At 41.9% G+C, this 22,623-nt stretch overlaps 1 protein-coding gene and 1 long non-coding RNA gene across 7 annotated transcripts in view; one reads left to right on the top strand and one right to left on the bottom strand.

The window, feature by feature from the left end:
* Positions 1-22,623, bottom strand: part of SPTBN1 (spectrin beta, non-erythrocytic 1) — a 141,712-nt gene that overhangs the window by 80,408 nt on the left and 38,681 nt on the right. For all 6 annotated transcript variants that reach the window (XM_009288447.2, XM_009288445.1, XM_019474432.1 and 3 more), the window contains one exon: positions 13,638-13,834. In XM_009288447.2, the coding sequence (XP_009286722.1) occupies positions 13,638-13,785 (148 nt within the window). In that variant the 5' untranslated portion in view covers positions 13,786-13,834. The remainder of the gene's footprint in view (positions 1-13,637; positions 13,835-22,623) is intronic.
* Positions 4,491-13,716, top strand: LOC109279727. Its single transcript, XR_002086317.1, has 3 exons — positions 4,491-4,502; positions 12,211-12,216; positions 13,631-13,716. It is a non-coding gene; the product is annotated as an uncharacterized LOC109279727 (long non-coding RNA).

The following is a 22,623-nucleotide window of genomic DNA, read 5'->3' as shown; positions in this document are numbered from 1 at the left end:
TGTTGAAAATGCCTGGCACGTTGCTCCCAAGGTCATAAATACACTTAAAATATTTATGACTTTTAACTATACTGTTTTTCTTAAAACAACATAGCCCTAGTCCAGAGTTGCTTATTATATTGATACAGAAGGGCTTTTACTAGCACATTTCAGTGAACCCCTTTATATCACTATAGCTGTATTTACACAAGACTTTTGGTAGTACAGCAGACCTCAAGCAGAGCCTAAAACATTTTTGAAAGTTGTCCTTCAATCTTTTCAGCACTACCTACACTTGGCCACTAAAGACTATTCAGCTGCCCAAGCCAGATTTTACAGTGTCGGGGAAGAAAGCAGTTGTCCGCAGGGGCAGCTAACCACCACCATACCGGGGACCAAGGTACTGCAGGTTTGTGCCCTAGAAGCGTGTTTGCAAGGCGAAAGGGTGATCTGAGGAAGCACCTGCACTTGTCACTGCGGCAGGCAGGATGCTGCTCTCCAGACAACAATGCACTGATGTGGCACGGCGGTCCCCTGTTCCTGCTAAACCTTCCCCTGATAATCTTTGTACAGTCAGCTGTCCCTCCAGCACGCAGGGACCCACACGCTGCAGTTGTGGCCATGGGATTTCCAGGCTGGGGTGGGAGGGAAGAAGGGCAACACAAAAATACAAAAGGCTCCAGAATTTACACGAACAGAGCTCAGTGAACTGAGCCGTTAACATACAAATGCAAACTCCCCCAAAGCTCAAGGAGCACGTTTTACCCAGCACACAAGTACAGGCTTATTTCCATCACAAAATTTTTTCCTGCAGCTTTCTACCAACAGCAACTTTTGCCTGCGATGCCTGACCTATGTTATAATTAAACGAAACCCTTCCCCTCAAGAGCAGGCACGCAGCCAGGCCCTACCTGCAGGCATATCAGCTCATTACTGTCCCACCTTGAGCAAACAGGTGTTGCTATGTGAGAAGGTAAAACTAAAGTCCAAGTGACTGACAGGAGAGCTGGAGCATTTTTAACACCATGAAGGCCAGAAATCGGGAGCCAGGAACTTTTCCCCAGCTGAAAGCTTTCCCAACACCTTTGGCAGGCGACACACTAATGCACGTGGCCATTATTAAGAATATTAAAAAGTAAAATATTACAAAAGCAAAACATTAAAACCTCAAAATAATCATTTGGCTTTGACCCATATAAAACACAGACTGGCTTTCCCCACCCCATCATAAAACATTAACACCACATACATGAATTTACACTCCAGATTGTCCCCTGTGGGACAACTGAATCTGGTAAGCTGAAGATTCCCAAGAAATACTGAACGAAAGTTGGGGCTTGGGGTTTTTTGTCCGTGTGCCCTCTCTGTCCCCCCCAAGTTCTGGCCTGCCCAGTAGCACTAAATGCTGCCTTAAAAAGAGAAGGAATTGCAGCAGGTATGGAGCAGTGCAGGCTACACAGTGAGTAGAGGGAAAGCTAAAGGGAAGAATTTGTGTTTGAACTGAGCTTATTTTGTTCAAGGTTTGAAAAACAGAGACACAAGACCCTAACACGTTGTGGAGAACTCGGCAGCACTCACTGTGAAGTTCTGACTTCATTTTATCTGCCATCCAGGTTGGCATTTGGGCTGAACGACAGGTCCCCAAGCAACAGATGTGACAGACTTTGTTAATGTTTGTATCAGCTCCCAGGGATGGCCCTGATCGCCAGGTGCTGCTGACTCATCTGCCAAAGCATTACTGCTGCTTTGCTGGGCCCCTGGAGTACATTTTGAAGGCTCCACTTCACAGGTTGGTGGTAATTCAGTAGAAAGAGCAAAGCAAAATGGGGATCCGTCTGTATTTGTGAAACTCTACACCATATGTAGCAAGACTTCTTAAAAATGGGCATCCTGCCAGTTCCCATTTTTATTTGAGTCACATCAATCCTAATACATTCATTTGCTGTTGACTCCAAATTAGTAAACCCGAGGCCTGTTTACTGCCGCCATGTAGCAATGCATCAAATCGATCACAAGGTTCTCACATGCAAGGCCCTTTTTTATACCTGGTTTCTACTCATTTTCTGTTTCTCTTTAATTGACTAAGCCCTTGACATTACTAATTAGATAACATGTTATGGAGGTGAATTAATGCTTTAAAGGCCAGAGATAAGGTAACTTTTAGCACTGGTCCAAGTGTAACTTATCCAATCAACACAGCTTGAAATTGTCCATGGTGTAATTCATCACTGATTACACTGTTGGAGAAAAATAAGGGCCAAATCATATATTAAGTTTAGTATATCAGGGAGGAGGGTTTCGTTGGGTTTTTTCCCCCCTCTAAATTTTGTTCTCAGTTTTCTCCCATAGCTGTGAAATAATTTTTGCTTGCATTCTTTGAATTGTACCTCTCCCATACTACTTGACTGGTACTGATGGCTTGCATTGTTTGTGTACTTGTTAAGAGTTATTAAATAAAAATACAAATTATTATCCACTTAACCATAATGCAAAGTGTGACTTAGTTGACATGATTAGAGCTTTGCAAAGCCTCAAGGAGAACAAGAGGTTGATTACAGTAACATTATGAATGTAGAAGTAACATCTGGAGGCAAGTGCTTACCCCAGAACAGAAAAGGATCTGTCCCGGGATCTGTCTTTACATGGTTCTGAAGATTGCTGCTGAAGTGAATGGGCTCCTATCATAAAGGAAAAAACTAATGTTAGTTCTAGCAAAATTACCGTCCAAATCCCTAATCATCAATGTTTCTAAGATTGAACAAAACTACCACTTTTCTCAGCCAAAAGAAATCCCTTAAGAAAAATCTTAGCATAATCTCAAAAAAAGTATAGACAAAAGACCCTCTAAGAAGTTCCCGGCCAAGGATCCAGTCCATAACTTTTGCAGAAAATAAATGGTAAGTGTGCAGTGCTAATATTACTCACACAGCCTCGCTAGAATTGGAATAGCTAGAAATTCCCCGACAACCTCATCCATCCATCCATCTACATTATCTTCCACCAGTAAAGTCAACCAATATTGGCTGACTTTCCTGGGTCAACAATGAAGATAGTACATGTGGTGAACACAATGTTCCAAACAGGCCCACCCTCAAAATACATTCACTTAATGCATACGTGAAAAACCAAGAAAGCAATGCAGAAAATGTTCCCTGCGTACCATAAAACAAATGCATGCTTTGTACTACTGTGTTCTGAAAGAAAGATGCGATTTTACAACTCCGCAAAAGACAATTATCTTTCTAATGGGAAGCAGAATGCACACCAGAGCTTACAATAATTACGAATCTGGTTAATCATCACCCTTGTCTTTCCTCTTTACTCTTATTTGCTCTTGCAAATTCTCTAGCTGGTGACTAACTAGGAAAAAAATACAAGATAAAAAGGATGATTTATTAATCTAAAATGCCACAGAAATCACAATAACATTTGCTCTTCACCTGAAAGAGGGTTAAGTTCTTGCACATCCCCTCAGCGCCACAGTTAAGAACTGAAACTCGTAATCATGTTTGCCTTTCTTGATTTCTCTGCTGATACCCCCCGTCCACACAGTAAAAACAGAATCTCTCCCTATACACAGGCAACAGAGTAAGGAAAGATGGTTTTTGCTGTGGATCGTTCTAGAATGTAATAGGAAATAGTTATTTTTATCGTATTTGACAATTTGCATAACATTGATCCTGAAGAGTTAGCTGATTTCCCTCTAGTTTATGTATCTAAGATGCTGGAACAGAGAGAAGCAGCCCACACACTAAGCAGAAAGTAGCGTGCCAACTTAATTACCTCTTCTGCAGGTATTAGTGGGAACAGAACCATTCATCTCATAAACCTGCCATTTCCTGCAATACTTAGCAAACGTCTCGGGAGAAGGTGAAATAAATACAAACAAAACAAGAGATCTTCTCTTAAGTAACATCTCTATTTCAGAAAATATTTCAATTTTTCTGTTTAAAGGGGATTTTAGGTCAGTGGCAAACACCAAGGCATTTGGTACTCCAAGTCCGTTCCAGGTATATTCTCTGTGAATCATGTGGGCTTGGGAGAGCCAACACAATCAAAAACGTAAGGGAAAGGGGCAGATTAAAAAGCAAGAGACAAGGATTTTTATTACAGAAGTGTCTGTTCACGTGTTTTCCTTTTGCCATGTCCAGGCTGACCTTCCAGCAGCTCCACGCCGAGTCCCAGGCACAAACCAGCTTTGGGCTCAAGATGAACCTGCAGGTTGTGGTGTCCGAGACCAAAGCAGCACAAAACCTTTGGGAATCTTTTCACAAATCAGGCCAGAATATCAATTTATTACTGAAACTGGGTCAGTTCCACCCGGTTTCGGGTTTCAGTTTACACAAGTCCCAGATTAACAGGAAAGTTGACATGACTTTTGTAACAGCATGCCCTTGGTAACTGCAATAGCGGAACGCTTGCCAGGAGAGCCTGCAGAGAAGAGCTACATGAGCCACTCATGTTTGGAAGAAATCACGGTTTGTGTTGGTTTGCATTCCAGTCCAAATGGGTTCTTCTGAACTGTACCGCTTCCCATACTCCGTGAACTCATCAAAGCAGGGAAGCCATCCCTGAAAAACTGTAACAACTACATTCACAGGTTTTGTTTGCGGCCCACAAAATGCACTTGGTTTGCTGCTCCCTGACTTAGATGAATAACCCTTAAAAAGCCTATTAAAATAAGCATGGTGCACAGGAACGCACTTAACATACTCACTTTCTGTGACATTTTGGCATGAAAACACTTCTTGATTTTCATCCAGAAAATTCTTTTTTATGGGTTTTAATGTGCTTTTTTAGAAGCTGGAATTATTTTCATTGCCTCTCCCTCCCTCCTTTCCTCCTCTATCTGAATTGCATCTATGTTTGTATGTAGGAGAGAGATTCCCACCCTCCTTTTTTCTTTTTCTTCCTTCTGCACTGTTTTTTTTTTCCAGTTTGACCATGAACACAGAAGATGCACTGTTGCTACACCATAATCACTCGGGCATGAAAATTCAATCTCCTGCTACTCCTGAGCAAAATGGAAATCGGGTGAAAACAACAAGCAGAACACACTGATATTTACAAATCTCCATAAGCCAGAGTATTTATTTCTGCTATTTCCCTTGCTTCACAAAGATAGAACAGAAAGCATATAAACTATATTAGTGTTCGCAAATACGTCCCAACTGTGACCAGCCACATTCGCATGTGGTCAGTTTAAGGGAGAAGAATAAAAAAGTACCTCTCCGTGTTGCCAGTGCCATAACCGGAGGAGCTCGAGCCCCTAAATTAGAAACCTCTGAAGTTAATTGGGCTCTCTACAGAATTTTGGATCCTTTTATACCTAAGCAACAAAGTTCCAGAAAAGCCGAGGTAGTACAGGCTTGTGCTGATCCTGTAGTTCATTCAAAATGACAGAGAAGGAAAATGTTGGAAAAAAATTGTTGGAAGTTGTTTTTTTTAAAAAAAAAAACATACTAGATGCAGAAACATGAGCTTAAAGCCTCATTATTAAAGCCAACATAAAAAAAGACATCTCTTTATTTTCGAAAACCTTCTTTCATTGAATCTCACCCACTAAATTTCCCCATCTGGGAATTGCCTATCTCTGCAAAAAAGCTTAGTGATCAATTGACAAGTACTAACGGTCTCAAACTCGTGAAGTTATTATTCCAGAGCAAACCATATTTCATTTTTATATAATGTATAGAATACTAATATGTACAAATACCGTCAACGTTTGACACCCATCCGCCCTAAAGGCTTAATAACATCTAAAGGAAGCAAAACTTCAAAAAATCATCATACCACATGCACATAACAAAGCAGTTGGCAAAAAAATAGTGTTTGCATTGCTCACTAGAAGAGTTCAAAACTGCTAGGAAGAATGCTAGAAACTAAAAAAGTGGAACTTGGAAGTGGATTTTCATCATCCTCTCTACTTGTCTGGTCCTCATCCCTGTTCCTGTTCTTTTTGCCTCTTCCCCATCAAGGCAATTCGTCTCAAGGCAATTTGGGTTTATATCTCTCCAGGATATTACCTCAAGATAAGAATCAAGGCTCTGATCTGAGAGAATGATTTCATCACTAATCTTTCCCCATTAGAAGAGCTCCAAGGTTAACAGAAATTTAGTAAACAGTTTTTAATCCTGTATTGAATTTCGCTTTGCAGTATGCTCTGCTAGACATTATTTATACTTCAGGGAGTGCTTTCATGCAGTATCCAAGCAACAAATAGAAGGAAAAAAATGCAAGGCACATTGCAGATTTGGCTGAATAAATAAAATAAATACAGAAACACTGCTAGTTAGATGCTAAAGACATGAGACGAGAACATTCTCTTCTGCATACGCATTTTCTGTGAAAAGACTTCTTTTAAATTATAGGCTCATGACTAGGTTTTGAAATGCATCCACAGCCAACCTCACCCCTGATAAAAGTCATAAATTTAAAAAAAAGTTAATTGCCATTATTGGCACGTAGTTTCTATAAACAAGAAATCCTTTCCATTAAGACAACTCAGCAAAATACCTAAAACCAATCTCATTATTTCAATGAAGGGTCATTAACAGTTATCCTATGGTTTCTCCGTATTAAATATCCCCAAAACATTGATTCCAACAGCAAAGAACGTTATAGTCTCTTCAGTCTTCAGGTTTCCCATGATGGGCCACTATGGGTCAGATTCCCAGCTGTGGTTTCCAGCATGGTCTCACAGAAGCCTCATGGTCCAGATTCTCAGCGTAGTCTCACAGAAGCCAACGGAGAATGCCAATTTATACCAGCTGACAACCTGGCTGGTAGGTCTTCTCCTAAATCATCAACTTCAGCATGATTTTATCCCAGCTCTACTATTGTGCCTGGCTTAGCTCCCACTAACTACATGGAGGGTATCTCACAGTGAGTATTTTTCCTTTCCTTGAGCAGCTGGTGCAGCCGGAGTGTTTTACTCCCCTTCACAAATCCTACCCTGCCTCTCCCTGCTGGGCTTGCCTGTCCCTGCTTCAGCTGATGCGGAACGCTGCATCTCACTCGTCTCGGTGTTGCGGGCAGCCAAAAGCACGTCCCCCGGTGCTTTTACGCTTTCTCGATGCCATGGTGATGAATGGACGATGAAAACTAAAATAGACAGGAGAGAGCTGTGCTGTGCCAGTCTGGGCATTAAGGTATAATTGTCACCTAAAATCTGTGCAAGTAAGGAAGCACACTATGAAAGTTAGTGCAGTGCCAATGTGTCTAATACCCAGGTATGATAAAGCAGCTTTACCTGCTTTCAGGATTACCCTCATGGGCATTTCATTGGTAATATCCTGCAAGCAGATACGCATATGCACACATGCACACAGAGTCAGCATACGTATGTTAGTTTTCCATCTTCTTCCTGTAGGTACAGATGGCTTTTTATATTTCATCACTTCTTAACTACAGGACAGAATTCTCTTGTGCCTTTATTTTGCTAAATTACTGAATTGCTGTCCAAGCATAGAGTCAGCCCTTTGTGAATAAGGACTGGCGTACGTCTGGAGTTCTCCACAAGAAACTACGAGAAGCAGATATGGTACCTGCATTCCAGTCCAGGATCTTAATGCACAGGAATTCAAAGATCTAAAGATTGATCAATACAGGCTCATTTGCTGGCAAGATGCTGGGCTCTCCCGTGTACATGTCCAACTCAATATTGCTTAGTCTTGAAAGAATTTTACCAGAGACGTAAAATGACCGCAGCTGTCAGACTTTCCAGAGAGGGGCTACCAGCAACTGCTCCTATCCTGCTCCCTCCCTAAAGAAGCAAAAAGCCTATTTTTCCAGCTCCGCTTGCCCTGCCTGAGCAATGTGTGCCAGATTACAGTTATTCACCAGGACGCAATCACTTTCACGCATCACTCTGTTGCTAAGTAATCACATGCATGATTCCAGAAAACCCCCCAGTTACATTCAACAGTACTTTTTTTTTTTCTTCCAGAAGCTTGGCTCTATACTCGGGAAGCTACATTGGACCATGGATCTGCTATCTAATCAGACTACAAAGAATCTAACTTACACCTCCACGTAGTTTGCACACTACTTGTTTGATTCTAAACAGAGAGAGCAAACATGCATAACTGATAACCAAAAATTGTGTTACTATAGCAATGAGATACAAACAACCTCTATACCAAATTACATTTTTGATGGGACGTCATTGAGTACAAGTTGTGCACATGTACTTGAAAGTTTTGTGTACCGTAGACATACAGTGACACTTCTTTATGGGTCAGTCTACTGATCATCTTTAAAAATAAAAATGCTAAGAACAAAATATTATTTATTGTCTGGTTTTTGCTAATTGCTTCAGAAACAGTTCTCCACCAGCAACTTTAAAAGCGAACACACAAATCAGCAGTGACAGATGGGCTAAGCTTTTCCTTGCTTTAGGATAAGAGCACACTGTTCACCAGTAGTCACAGCCAGCACTGCAGGTGACATGCGTAAGTACAGCAGCTTCTCCACTGCTGTGCTCTCTCCCTTGATGCCTGCATGACACAGAACACGCAAAATGATACTCCTGTTTTTAACACCAGCCTCCTACAGATTCTGGTAAAGTACTGCAGCTTAGAAACTACAGCTGAGAAATTGTTCCAGAAGTAAAATTCAGAAGGAAAGCATTGGGTGAGGTCGATATTTGGAAAAGCTTTTGTTGAAATAATTCAATCAGCTTTTATCTGAGCAAAATAAGCCCTTTCATGCTCACCTGGGTAAGTCTGCATTACGCCTTTGGCTGCTACACAAAAACATAGACTAATACCCAGCACTGCCACGCCAGTGCTGAGAAGATGCATCTGCAGTTTCACTGCTGTGAGGTTTTTGCTTCTGTTTAGTGTCAAATGAATCCTTCACATGCCCTTCAAACTTGATTTACAAGCATCAATATACTGCCGAGTTCTCTTTCCTTAACCACTTGCTGTTATTAAAATTAGTGCACTGATTTTGAAGTCCCAGATAGCTCAGGTACTGGATATTCATGAAATGTACTGCAAGAGATTATTCTCAGTATGCTTTTTCAAAGCCAAGAATAAACCAAATCATTGTATTTTGTCCTTTTTTATTGACTTGAGACCTAAAAACTTCATTCTGGCCATGCAGATTTTTTCTACCTTTAACGTATACTCAGAGTGAAGCAGTAGAAGCTTTGCTAAAGGAGATATGCTAGACAGCAGGGACAAGTAGGTGCACGATACCTGAAGAGTACTACAAGCAGGATTTTTCTTTTCGCTTTTTTGGGGGGTTGTTCTGCTGACTTTTTGCACTGGAGCTGTGGGGGGAATGGCTCAAATATCAGGGCCAAAAGGGCTAACCCAGCACTTTCCCATTGCAAGTTTTCTCTTTTTTTTACCCTTAAGAAACGGGTATTCCGCTATATTAAAAAGAAAAACTTTTCAATAGTGTAACTTCAGTAACAACTTCAATTATTTTCCCCATTTGCTTCTGGGAGAATTTAAGTTACTGGCGTGAATTACAAGCCTAGTTTCTCTTTGTGCAATAGGGACAACTAAGGAAAGCTGCACGACGAATGCAGTCTCCTTACCTGTATTCCCCTGTAAGGTTCATGAACAGTGACGTGCAACACTAGCAAGTGTCCTGACCTACGCACAGTCGCTTAGGTGGAGCTGAAGACGGAATGCATAGCTTCATCTGCCCTGAGCTAAGATATGCCTGTTATTTCGTAAACTTTGAAACTATTTTTAATTCATACGCCAGACAGGTGAGTCACAGACCTTCTGGTCACCCAGGTGAACACAGAGGACAAAAGGGCAAAATACAAATGAGCAGAAAAGCGAGTAACTTTAGCCAAGCATTTTTTAATATTGAATTAGCTAACTGAAGAAATGGAAAGTTTTGGAGGTGACAATTCTCATACTACCTGAAAACAGCATTTGAGACGGCGAGCATGGTACAACTGAATGTCGCAGTCCCAGACTGAGTGTGACAAATTCTGCTGAACAACTGAACTGTTTCTTAAGGCTTTTTTAAGAGCTCTACGCGCCAAGGCGCTGCACAGCAAATCTTGTTAGCTAATGGTCCTTGACAGACGAAATCCAACACCTGAGGATTTGTGAATGAAGAATTTTGCACAAACTTGATATCTTTCTGGCTTCTACAGACCAGGTAGAATTACCTGGTCTTCCAGCAAGACCTTCCAAAGAACCACAGAGAACAAGGACAGGTGAAAGATGATTTCCTACAGTGGGATATCTTACTTTACGAAGTAGAGATCAGTTACCTTCTTCTCATATCAGTTGCAGAGTGAGTTAGTTCAACATGAATGGCAACCAATCCAGTTGCATATCCCTTCAAATCTGGATGCTGATTGAAAGCTGAGTTCCCAGATTATTTATTTGTTTTAAAACAATCCTTTGCATTCTGGTTTTCACAGTGTACAGACCACTTTAATAATGTTGGTTATCAGGTGCTGTGCTGACTATTGTGCTTTTCTACTGTTATTATATCATACCTGCTTTAACTGAGCTTTTCTCCAATACATTGTCTGTTCTGATCACAGATTATTCTGACCATCTCCTGCTTTGCTCTTTAAATATTTCAACATCCTGATGGAACATGGGGACATTACGGTTCTTTCTAGAACAGAGTATCAGACTCTAGCTACAGAACTCACTTCTCGCCTACTCACTCTCTACCTTTCCTTACCTTAAAGGAAATAAGCTTCATTTGAATTACAGTAAACTAGAATCAATGCAAGATGGAAGCTTCACAGAAGAGGCATTTCACCACTTGTTGAAGAATGTGGACAGAAGATGCTTGCACCAACAGAAAGATCCACATTGAGTATACCAACCATTAGTCAGGCAGTGTAAAATGCCTACACGGCTGTTCTACCTTTGAACGCAACAGCTTGCATCTTATAGATGGGGAATAAAGAAGCAGTGCCTGGTCTGTTCATTTTGAAACCTTCTGCACTAGGACAAGGAGGTAATGATACATGTGCATTTCATAAACTGCAAGACATTGATAGTCTTTTGATTTATCTTGTCACTCCAATGAAACGCAGACATACTGAAAGAGCTGGACAACCACAGACAGTCCTTAGATACAACTAACCTAGGACCTGTGGAAAGAAAAATGGTGTTGTCAGAAGGTGGCCAGCCTTGAAGACGTGGGAAGACGCTCGTGCCCACAAAGAGCCAGTGCCCATCTAAGTCAGACTGGAGTGTTATTCAGTAAATCTGGGCCCTGCAGGTGGTGCACAACTTCTGCTTCAGAGAGTGGCAAAATTCACCCAGGAGAAAGTGATGGTGCAATAGACAGTCAAATTTATGGGTTTTAGAGCCCAGAAGAGCCTCCTGATATCACCCAGTGTGGCTTTGTGTGCACTACCAGCCACAGGCTTTCACACAGTGATTATCGTGTCTGATCCTGTGACAAGCAGCTGAATTGGAATACACCTTTCCAGAAAGAGCCCGTCTCAATTTAAAGAGTACAATGACAGAGATTATTGCTATCCCAGCTCCAGGCTGCAGCTGTTAAAAACCTGGAAGTGCCTTTCTGGGGAGATGCAAGGGAAGATTACCCACCAGACAGCATATCCGAAAATACACGTCGAACGGTGCCAGGAGTACCATCGCTCAGCCTTTTACTATAGTCTTTGATTTGCAATACAAACGTCTCTTCGTTCCTCTCTCCCTGCATCATGATTAGGCTTTCAAGCACTGCTGCAGTACGCTAAGCCAGGTTTTGGCAGCACACAGTATTCTCAACACTAACAGTAGAGAATTACAGGTATGAAATGTATCAAATTAAAATAACTATGAGTAATGCTTAAGAAAAAAATAAATACATCGTACTCCGGGAAAATGTTTAAATATGCCTCTGAATAGAATCTTCAGCAAAATTATTTGCTTTGACATTGGTATTTGTTTTAGGCTATCTAAATAATTCAAGTGCTTTCCTTACGTTACTTCTCCTTGAAGTAAGAGTTTCATGTTTATTATTCATTACTCAGGTGGGAGGCTCTGCTTGCCATAAAAGTGAGTGGAACAACCAACTGCAGTAAAGGCTGGATGTGGGACCCAAATGCTGCTAGTGAGTTTTGTACTAAAAGCACTTCCCATTCAAGGAATGTAAAATAACCTACAACCACCAACGTGGCAGGAGTAAAATACAGTTTCTTCCTCAAACAAGATCAAACTATATTTAAAAAAAAAAAAAAAAAAAAAAAAAGGTCAAGATTCTTCTCATCTACCACCACAGGCATCAGTCAGGTTGCTTCTGACCCCACCTAGTCAGGCATTTTACCTGTAAAATTCCAGGTCAGGCATTTTACCTGTAATTTCAAATGCACACTGTGATGAGAATTGCTGTAATTAGAAGTCTTCTAAAGACAGCAAAATTTGCCACACATCCTTTCTGTGAGCAGTTCCATTAAGTCGATACCATTACTATCCTCAGTAAGAGTTATATGATCTGCTCTCTGCCCACCTGTGTGAACTACTTTAATTTCCCTGTTGCTCAGCTCCAAACCTGATCCTGCCCTGTGCCTGACATGTAAAGGAGTTCTGCATCTAATGCACTCCCACGGCCAGCATCAAGAGGAGAAAGGGCACGCTGTGCTCCGGAGTCAGTCTCATCAGAATCACAAATGACACAGATGATAACTTTGTCTCAGTATGGTTAATTTAATAAACCTGCTTCAACATGTTAGAGTGTTGGGTTTAAAACTGTCCTTGTAACTAAAATTTCACTAGCAGAAAGCTCAGCACATTTTGAGCTGTTTTCCATGCTTACAGTATGTCCCACGCTACTGAGGCATTTTATTCAGAGGTCAGGAATGTGGGCATGCTACCATAAAAGTCAGGAAATCATTTACAGAACGCATAAAAATCGCTTTGCAGGGCAATGCCTCAGAGCTGAGAGGACATGACATAATCTCCTTGCTGCATAAACAAATTTGGTTAATGTACAGCCTTTAATACGCAATAATCAAATGTTTTAAACAACAACAACAAAAAAAAGACCCAATCAAATTTCATTTCTCTGCTGATGACAGTGTAATTCAGCAGAAGACAGCATGTATTTCAGAAGCTCTGCTTCTTCAGAAAAAATTATAGTTTCAGCATTATTTACTAAATGACAACTATCTCCATCTACCACATTCCTCCATTTCAGGACATGTGAGATGTTTTGAACACTTCCAAATGAAGATCTTTCGAAGCACAATTTTGTTATCCTTCTGATTTTTTTCAAATCTGGAAACCAACATCATTGCCAATCACAGAAACCCAATCAGAATAATTTGCCAAAATGGTTAATATCTGATGAGACTGAAGTGAGAAACAGTCAGTGCAACCTTCTAATTAAAAAAAGAAAAAAAATGGATGAAATCTCTGCTCTCCTGTGCTTACACCAAAGAAGTCTTCACAGTAAATCTGAACAGCCAAGTGTTTGCAAAACGTCAGATATGAGCACATCCTCATATCCTCATCTCAACATGAGACCATCATGTCCCACTGATGTCCATGGACGAAACAATCTCAAAAATTGTTGGGTCAAACTGCACTCAACCTCAGGAAAATTTCAGCTCTAGTTTACAGACAAGGTGCAGGCACTGAAGACAGACAGTATCCCGTACTATCACATACACACAGCATCAGAGTTTTGCTCATGTGATCAGCGCTTACCAGCTAGGGCCTTGATGCGGGATCGTTCAAACAGTCGAGCAGAACTATTTTCATTGTCCCAGTCATCGACATCCCAGCGGTTGTTGACATCGCTGTACTGCTGTTGGATTTCAATATTGTCATAATCTGTCGCTACTGTTGTCGTCATCCTGAGTCTTCTTAACCTATTCTCACCATCAGATTCTTCTTAAAAACCTCTGTAAAAGGAAAATACGTAATAATAATTTAGGCAATATACAAATATTGGAAGTAAGTTGTAAAACTCAAGCTCAAGACTTCTGGTTTCAAAAATCAATGACTTTTACTCGAAGCCTGGGCACAAGCTCAAGAACAGGTTAGATACCAACCAGTCCTTCAAAAAGCAATGGAATGCTCCAAGTCTTCTTAAAAAATGAAATACTTCACAAAAGCAAGATTTCAAGCCAGTAGCTTTGCTGCATACACACAGCCAGAATTGTCATGTTCAACTCCGCACAAAGTGGAACACGTATGAAACGGTGCAGTAAGATACTTTCACAATTGTTATTTTCAAAAGCAGCCTGTTGGCTTTATAAATCTGTGAATGTTGACTAAAGCATATGGAGACACAGATAACTCAGCTAAGAAAAACCTGAAGTGCAAAGACCTCAACACCTTTACAAAATGGTACACATTCTGATGAAAAAATGCAAATGCTAAAAAAGTCATATAAGCATTTAACCAGCAGAAGCCTTTTAACATACATCTGAAGAAACATTTCTTTCTTCACATGCAAATGCCGACTTTGTGACCAGTCCTGGGGATTTATTTATGAACTAATCCAGATAAAAACAATTAACTGATGCATTGCTTTGAACTCTCCCTAGCAACAAAATGGTAGCCCACCAACGCAACTCTTTACATGAGGTTCTCCTCTCTCAGGCAGTCAGATACTGTTAGCATATTCATACCGCTTTCTAATCGGAATTTGCATGTACTTATCAGCACTAAATATAAAAGAGCCTACCACCTCCTCTAGGGGAAGAGCAGGGAGGTTATAAATGGCTGCTAAACTAGAGGCTGTCCCCCCTGCAGCCCCAGCCGTTGGCCTGGGAGCACGGATCCAAAGCTCTCCCCATCACTGGGGGTGAAGTAGCGGCTCTGTTGCATCCTCCATAACCCAATCCCTCTAAAGTCAGTGCTCGGAGAGACCCAAGGGCTGACCCTGAAGAGCAAACACACAGTTCACCTTTATAAAAATAGAATAGTTATAAAAAAAGCAGTTAAATATTTGGGAGGGGGGGGGCGACTAGGTTTTAATAGAAATAGTCATATTACAGGAAGACTTAGAAGAGTATCTGAGAAAAATCTCTCATTTTGTGGATCCATCTGTTTGTTTCTTTCTGCTCTCCCTCCTGCGAGCTCTCCATCCCTGTGCTGTTTAAAATAGCAAAACAGACAAGGGGTCACAGCCTGGAGCTCCCTCACAAGCGCTGCACCTTTTATCCCGGTACAAGCTGCGGAGTCAGGCCCGGCGCTTCCCTCCAAGAGCCCAGCGACCCCAGCCCAGGCTGAGACCCCGGCTAGGCGGTGCGGCCCCCTCAGCTCACCGCAGCGACCCCCCCAGCCGCAGCAGGTGAACGGGTGTTGCCTCCTACCGCAACCGACCTCGCGGGGGTAAGCCGGCAGCGCAGAGCTCACCTGTCACCCCCGCGTTATCAGCTAGCGGCGAGGGGACGAGCTCCGCCCGGCCCGGCCACCCTCCGCGCCCGGCCCGGCCATCTGGTGCCACCTACTGACGCAGGGGAGCAGGGCAGGGCACAGCACCTTCTCCTCCCGACGTCCCTGTCCCGCCATATCCCCGTCCCTCCTGCGGGAGGGTAGACGATAGCTTTAACAGGCCCACGTTCGGTCCAAAGAACGTGGATATCCTGCAGTTGACACAAATCCAGCTCACAGGGGAAAAAACAACGTATTTACTTCCACTGCTCGCGCACTTAAGAGGCATCGATTTTCCAGACGGTCCTAGAATAAAAAGGACGGGTTGATTTTCTCCTATTCCCCACCACAGATGAGAAGGTTCCACATATATTTACTTGCAAAATAATCCCTTCGTTTTGCACAGAAATGGGAAATGAGCCGCACTCGAGGCTCTTACATAAGAAGCTGTTACCAAAGCCCATTTGTGAGCGATTCAACCTTTAAAAAAGGTGGGAAGAAATCGCTTTAGTTACGGTAAGCTGCCAACAGACTGAAAGAATATTAAAAAAAACTTGCTCTGGGAAAGGTCTTTAAAATGATACTCCTTTGCTGCGCATGCCTAGGCTGACATTTTCCAGCAGGGAGCTCTGGGGATGGGTCCTTCCTCGGCTGGACAGATTCTGCCCCTACAAACAAACAAAAAGGATGGAGCAAAAACGGGGGAAAGGATTAAGTCCCACCCGAAACATTTCTGCACAGCATTTACCACCTGATCCTCATCTAGTATCGAGCCTGGACAAAAGCCTCCCATTGATTCCTGTACACAGGCAGAAATCAGGGTTAATTCCCATTAAATCCACAGAGTAGCCATGGTACAAACAACGAGTGGAATCAGACTGTTCTACAGCATCAGTTTCAATCTTTTCAGCTTTCTGTATTCATCAGTGCCCAATGAAGAGGAGGAGATATGCCACTGGAAAAGCAGCAGCTCAAACTACAAAAATAAAAGCAGTGACCCTAAAACCAGGATGCGGCGACATGCTAATTCAGTATAGATGTTACAAGCCATCAGATTTCATTTATTTCTGTATCATTTGTGTTTAGATGTACACATAACTGGATCCAGAATAAATTCAACTATAATTTGTGCTTTATCACTTCTCTTATCCTTCCTGAGCATCACACAAGCAAAACCTATCCCAGATAAAGCTAAATTGAGCATGAAATGGGCCTGTTATCCTACACCTATAGGGCTAGAAAACTTGCATCCTTGTCCTGATTCTGTAGAGATGCTGAAAATAAAAGCAGTGCCTCTTTCACTGGCTGACATCAAGCTCCCTTTTCTGGGATGCGGCTCAACGACAGAGGGACAGCAGAGACGGGTAGCAGACACACACTGCAGTGATAAAAATAAGTGCCTTGCAGCAAAGCACTTCTGTGGTGAGGTGAGGATAACACCATTCAATCCTAACTGAAATAAGCTGCCCTGCCTTCTTCCAAAGAAAGACCCAGCTACATAATGTGCAACCACCGCCTTAAGCCTGTGCTGAAAAACATTTTTTTCTTAAGACTCCTGCTGCAGCTCTGGTCCAGCACAACCCCGTGGTGCCTCTGGGAACAGGGAGGGAAGGTAAACACAAGCCCCCACAGAAACCTCCAGGCTTCTTACTACAGAAATGGAGGTCCTGCAGATGGGCTGAGCTACAACAGCACATCTTGTTTCTAAGTTATATTTGACAAACGGAAACACCAACACTGTCTGCAACTGCCCAGAGAGTAATGGGGAAAAATGTCTGAGAATTTTTCTGGAGCTCTTAATGTAGCTAAGTTCACTGTTAATGACCTCAAGCGAGATCTGTCATCCATAAAATTAGGCCTGCACTTGAAAGACATAAGCTGAAAAAAACTGTATGTGTATATAGAACATAGGCATACGTGTAACACACATGTTTACATATTTATTTTAAGCACGACATGTTACTTGCACTAACTGCTGCTCAGTACCGTAATTTTATTTGGTCAGACCTCTCCTGCCAGATGGTTTCAACAAGTACTTTGTGAGTACAGATTTGTTATTGACTGTGTAGTCAGCACAAAGCAGGAGACAGTTGTATTGTGTACCATTAGCTTACTGCAGCACTCTGCACTCATGCGCAAAGCACCCCCTAACACCCTTGCAAGAAATCACTATAGAATATGTAGCACAAGCAGAAAGCACGGGGACAGAAGAACGCCTGTGCTCCAGCAGGAACAACCTTTGTCATTTAAACATCCTGGCCTGGCTTTAAGCTGAAATACCAATCTAATAAAGGAACAATGTTTTCTGTGGAGAGACAAACGTAACATGAATTTCAGCTGTCAACATCCTGAGCAGTCTTAATACAGAGGACTCCAAGCCGACCCATTCTCAGAATACGATAGACACAAGCCTACTGATAACAAGACATTTTAGAAATGGCAGGTCCCAACTTCATTACCATTCACAATTCAGACACAGACTCTAAGTGGCCTTTATATAGGACTTAAAAACAGATAAAACAGGCATTGTTATTTCTCAGCTAGTCCACATCCTCCTAAACTTACATGCCAGCACTGTGTGCACCTGGGCCTTGGAGATATTAGCAGGCAATTACAGGAATAAGCAAGCACATGAGTGAACTAATAGATAGCATGCAACTGCTCCGGTCCCCAAAATCCGCAGCACAGACCCAGCACGATGGGCAAAGAAAGGTTTTGTAAATTTGACGACTTCTGTCTTTGTTGATAAAATATAACACTCTATTGCCTCTGCAGTTGATAGAATACTGGAAGACCTCGTAAGACTAAAGGGATCAAACCATTTCATTTCAAAGCAGTCTTTAAAATATATTGCATAATTTGAGTGCGGGGGGGGTTGGCATCATCTTCAAAAAGAAGAAATGGCTTGAAGAAAGAATCGGCTACCAGAAGAGCATTTTCTCAGACAATTTTCAAAGGCAATACCCAGGGGTCAGACCTTTTGTATTTACTTTCATAAATAAACCAGATTCTGCTCTGTTTGTTTCTCAGATAATAGAAAATAAACAGTTTTATTCAGACCATCTGAAGAACGAATTAATTTTAAAAAAATGTTTGTCTACTTTTAAATGCAATAATGTAATTCACTAAATAGGCTAAGACTATAATCACTAAAATTCTGCCATAACCACACATCTGGAATTACTTCCTAATAGTTACATTTATCAAAAGTAAACATTATTTTTTCAAGAGTTACTATTCTTCCATGAACCATTCTAAGCTGTAGTTAGTTTCATATTACTCTTACTATCTAAAGATTGGCAAGAGGTTTTTATGGTGTTATGATTGAAGAAAATGTATTTTGAACAGCAATCCCCAAATGGCCTCATTACTTATGTAAATAGACTATTCCCTGGCTAAAGCACAGTCAAACCCATTGCAGTTTTTCTGACAGTTAAGATAAATTGTATGGGACTGAATGGCTTAGAGGACTGAAAATGGGATACAGACACTTCCATCTCTAGGTTACTAGACCACATGGTCCAGAGACAAGTATGAGCACAACCACTGCAATAAAGAGAATGGTCTCGCTCCATTTCCCTCGTATCAGATATGTACACCAAAGAAACCAAAATTACAAACCACCTCCTTTCTGGTAGCCCTCTCTGAAACCAAGGCTGGATGAGCACAGAAATAAATTCAATTACCCTTTTTGCAGGACTTCCACCTCCGGATGCTTTCACTCCCAGTCTGTACTGCTTTTCTCCTGCTGATGACTCAGACCAGGGTAATTAGTCCAGCTCTTTAGCAACAAATTCACTTTAGAGTAATTATCATTATTAAAAGGAGGAAAATCTAGTTAAGATGTTACCGAACTTTGCATTTATTCTGAGCAATATTCAGCTCCCTCCTAACAGCAGCACAACAGACATTTAATATTTTTTTAAAATATCATTTTAAACCCATATTTAAGCTGGAGAATGGAAATTCTTCTGAGCTCCCAGCATCCATCCACATCTTGTTTCCCCATCAGGGCAAGATTCTCACCTTAGCTTCCACAGAAAGGAAACTGGCCTGATCACAGGTCAAGAGGGACACCTTCGGAGAAGCTCAAGGCTGTATGCAAAATGACATACAAATTCAAACACCCCCACAAGTCAAACTCTGCAAGTCTTTAAAAATATACTAGTTAGAAACTCAGAGCTCTACAGAACATCTGAATTGAAAAAGTGAAGTCCTGTGAGTAAAGCTTAGAAAGACTGGAAAACATATGTCTCAATTCTACCCACTTCTTATCCTGAAGTCTAAGGAGCTGGCTTCCAGCCTGTCTCCGTGCTCAGCCCAGAGACCATTGCTTTGTGTTACATGAACTGCAACACCGTGTTCAGAGAAAGAAGCTTCCCCTGTCCTGACAGGGCAGCGTGGGCAACACAATCGCTTACATTTTGGCTTGTTGTTTCAGCTGCTAAACCAATTGTAAAATAATAAAAGTACTAATACAGCAAGGCTTTAACTGCCCTGACCTCCAATATCCTCTCTCTCTCTCGCATGCAGGGTCTGGCTCCCAATCCCATCTTTCCTTCAACAAACAGAACCACACTGTTTCTGCATATTCCAACCCAAGAGTGCTCCATGTATTTTGTGTCTCCTTTCCTGCTTGCGCCTGAGTCAACCCACTTTCTGGTGCTGACTCCTCTGGCTGTCCACGCCCTGGGATGTGGAGGCCGAGAGCTGAAAGCACCCTGAAAGGTCACAGGAAAGGGGAGGATAGGCTGTGCTACCGGGGAGTCAAATGCCACAATGAGCATGTAGGGCATAGAAACTTCAGGAATGCAGAAACAAAGCAAGACTGCAGCCTCTTTATTCCCAATACAGGCTGGAAAAGTGTGCAAAGGTCATTAAAATCACGCAGCCCATCCTTCATGAGTGAGGTCTACTTCCCACATCTCAGGTAACCCCATCATTTGAAACCCAGCAACCAGGGAATTAAGAGTGGTTTACAGGCTCTTTTTTTTTTTCTGAGGTCCCCAGGATATCACACTCTAGCTGGGAAACTGGTACATATTACATAAGCATTGAAACAACTTCAGAACGTGTTTGCACTGTTCGCTGTAAACAAAAATACAGCTCACTGTACTGGAAACCCACATTGTTTTCAGCAGGGGTGACTGTTACACACCCGTGACCAACATGTGTAACGCACAGGACAAAGATTCAAACTCATTCATCAAATGTAGTGCTTACAACTAAGCACCCAGCATCCCAGCCAAGAGCACAGAGAAACTAATAATGACTGAAAAAAAGTTATTTAGTAAACCTGAACCAAATCTCTATTTCAAACCTTTCAGTTCCAGCAAGGATCATTAAAATCTTCTAGTCTGATTCTCTCCACATTCAAAGCTACAAAACTTCACCCAGTTTCTCATCCATTACCCAGCAAATCTGGATTCCAACATTTTTTCCTGAAGATTCTAGAATAAATTGATATATAGGGTCCAAATTTGTTCTCTGTAATCTGAGGTAGCTCCACCCAGCCGAGGATGCAACCCATAATGTGCCACCATTATTTGAAGAGCCTCCTGAAAACAGAAAGGGCTTGGGGCAGAGGCTTCATACTGGTTTCATCCAAGATAGGAGTTGTGGGGTGAGACTCTCTAGGTTCCTACTTTTCCCTATGGAGCATCCCAGATCAGATACTGCCTGTGAACTGTCCTCTAGAGAAGCCCATGCCCCTCCACCAACTACATACAAACCATGAAAAGACTAAACCAGAAAAAAACTGAGACATTTTAGGTAGAAAGTGACAGTTTTTTTGAAAGAAGTTAATAAAGAGGAGTACAAAAATCAAGCCGAACTGAACATTACCCACACAGAACGCTTCAGGGTGGAGTAAGCACCAAATCCCTTCTGGGACTGCCCTTCCTTTTCCCTTCATCACTTAAAGAATGTAAAACACATTTTGGCAAGCTGCTAAGGGGAGGGAGGTGGGGAGGGCTCTGATAATCAGCCATTAGCACACTTCTAGCGAGCGATATTCTTCCACCTCTACTGAAAGGGAAAGTCTACAGGGATCCAGACAGAGCCTGGATGGTGGCACAGTCTGCACTGAGTTACACACAGAGGCACACAACACGCATGAGGATTGTGTTAATTAAACTCCACATACTTTGAGTGCTAGTCGCAGGCTTAAAGAATACAACCTCCTATTCAGTTTTTAAGCAAAACACAGAGTACTCAGCCTCTTTCCTCATGTATTTATGGTTTTCCTTCAACAATCACTGCTGGGCAAGGTTTATACAAGCTGAGTCAGAGCTAAAGGCAATTTAGTAGTTTTGTAAGAGTAAGGTTCAGCTCAAATAAGTACATCACAAGCTAGTCCATGGCTGCTCAAGTGAGGTCCATGGATTTAATATGGCTTCACTGAATCTCACAAGCCACCTTTATATCCAATGTGGCCAAAAGAGATTAACTCAACATCCAAAAACTCTCATCTTGTGAAACATCAACTGGGCATTTTCTAAAACCCATCATCCTATTTTCTGCTTCTAATTAAGTCAATAAAGAAATTCCCATACATTTCAATTTGCACAGCTCTTAGTCAATTGCTTTTAAAAAACACTTTCATCACCCTCATAGAGTCTTTCCTAAGTCAGCTAAACGCAGCCTGTTAAATTATTAGGATATCTGGGAGCGTCCTGCTATGCAAATGGCTTAGCTGGAAAAAACCTGGGGGACCAGCTCATCAGTTCTGCTCTACAGTTTCTCTCCCCACCTCCATTCCTGCATCTATCATTTGTTAACTTCTATATCCCAGTTAATAGATCTCCCACCCATTTTCAGAAAAAGCTGCATTTCTGTGTAGGGTAACCCATCCAGAAGGTACCTTTTACAAAGCCTAGGCTCAATGAAAATATTCCCATGAAGTAAAATTCAAGTGCCAGTTCGTAAGTTTTAAATAAACCTGCCAAATCTGCTGTTCAAAATTTGCAGACTTGTTCTGGTGCTTGACCACCCAAAAGCAAATGCAGCTGGTCTCTTTGAAACTGAAAAGTGAAAAATGAGCAGCAAAATCAGGGACTATATTCTGGACAGTGACTGGAATAGCATCCTGAATGTTGTTAGGGCTTCACAAGACAAGTAATACATGCTTGTGCACCTGTGCGCACTGATCTATGGGGTCATCTGCAATGAACAGTTGGCAGGCCAATACTTTTTCTGAGGAATATGACTGTCAGAAGGCCAAGAGCCCTATTTTCTGGACAGTGACTGGAATAGCATCCTGAATGTTGTTAGGGCTTCACAACAAGTAATACATGCTTGTGCACCTGTG

The sequence above is a fragment of the Aptenodytes forsteri genome, unplaced genomic scaffold (genome assembly GCF_000699145.1).
Source record: "Aptenodytes forsteri isolate BGI_AS27 unplaced genomic scaffold, ASM69914v1 Scaffold185, whole genome shotgun sequence".
In the NCBI taxonomy this organism is placed as follows: Eukaryota; Metazoa; Chordata; class Aves; order Sphenisciformes; family Spheniscidae; genus Aptenodytes; species Aptenodytes forsteri.
The sequence above is the reverse complement of the archived record's forward strand: the minus strand, read 5'-3'. Positions and strand labels throughout refer to the sequence as shown.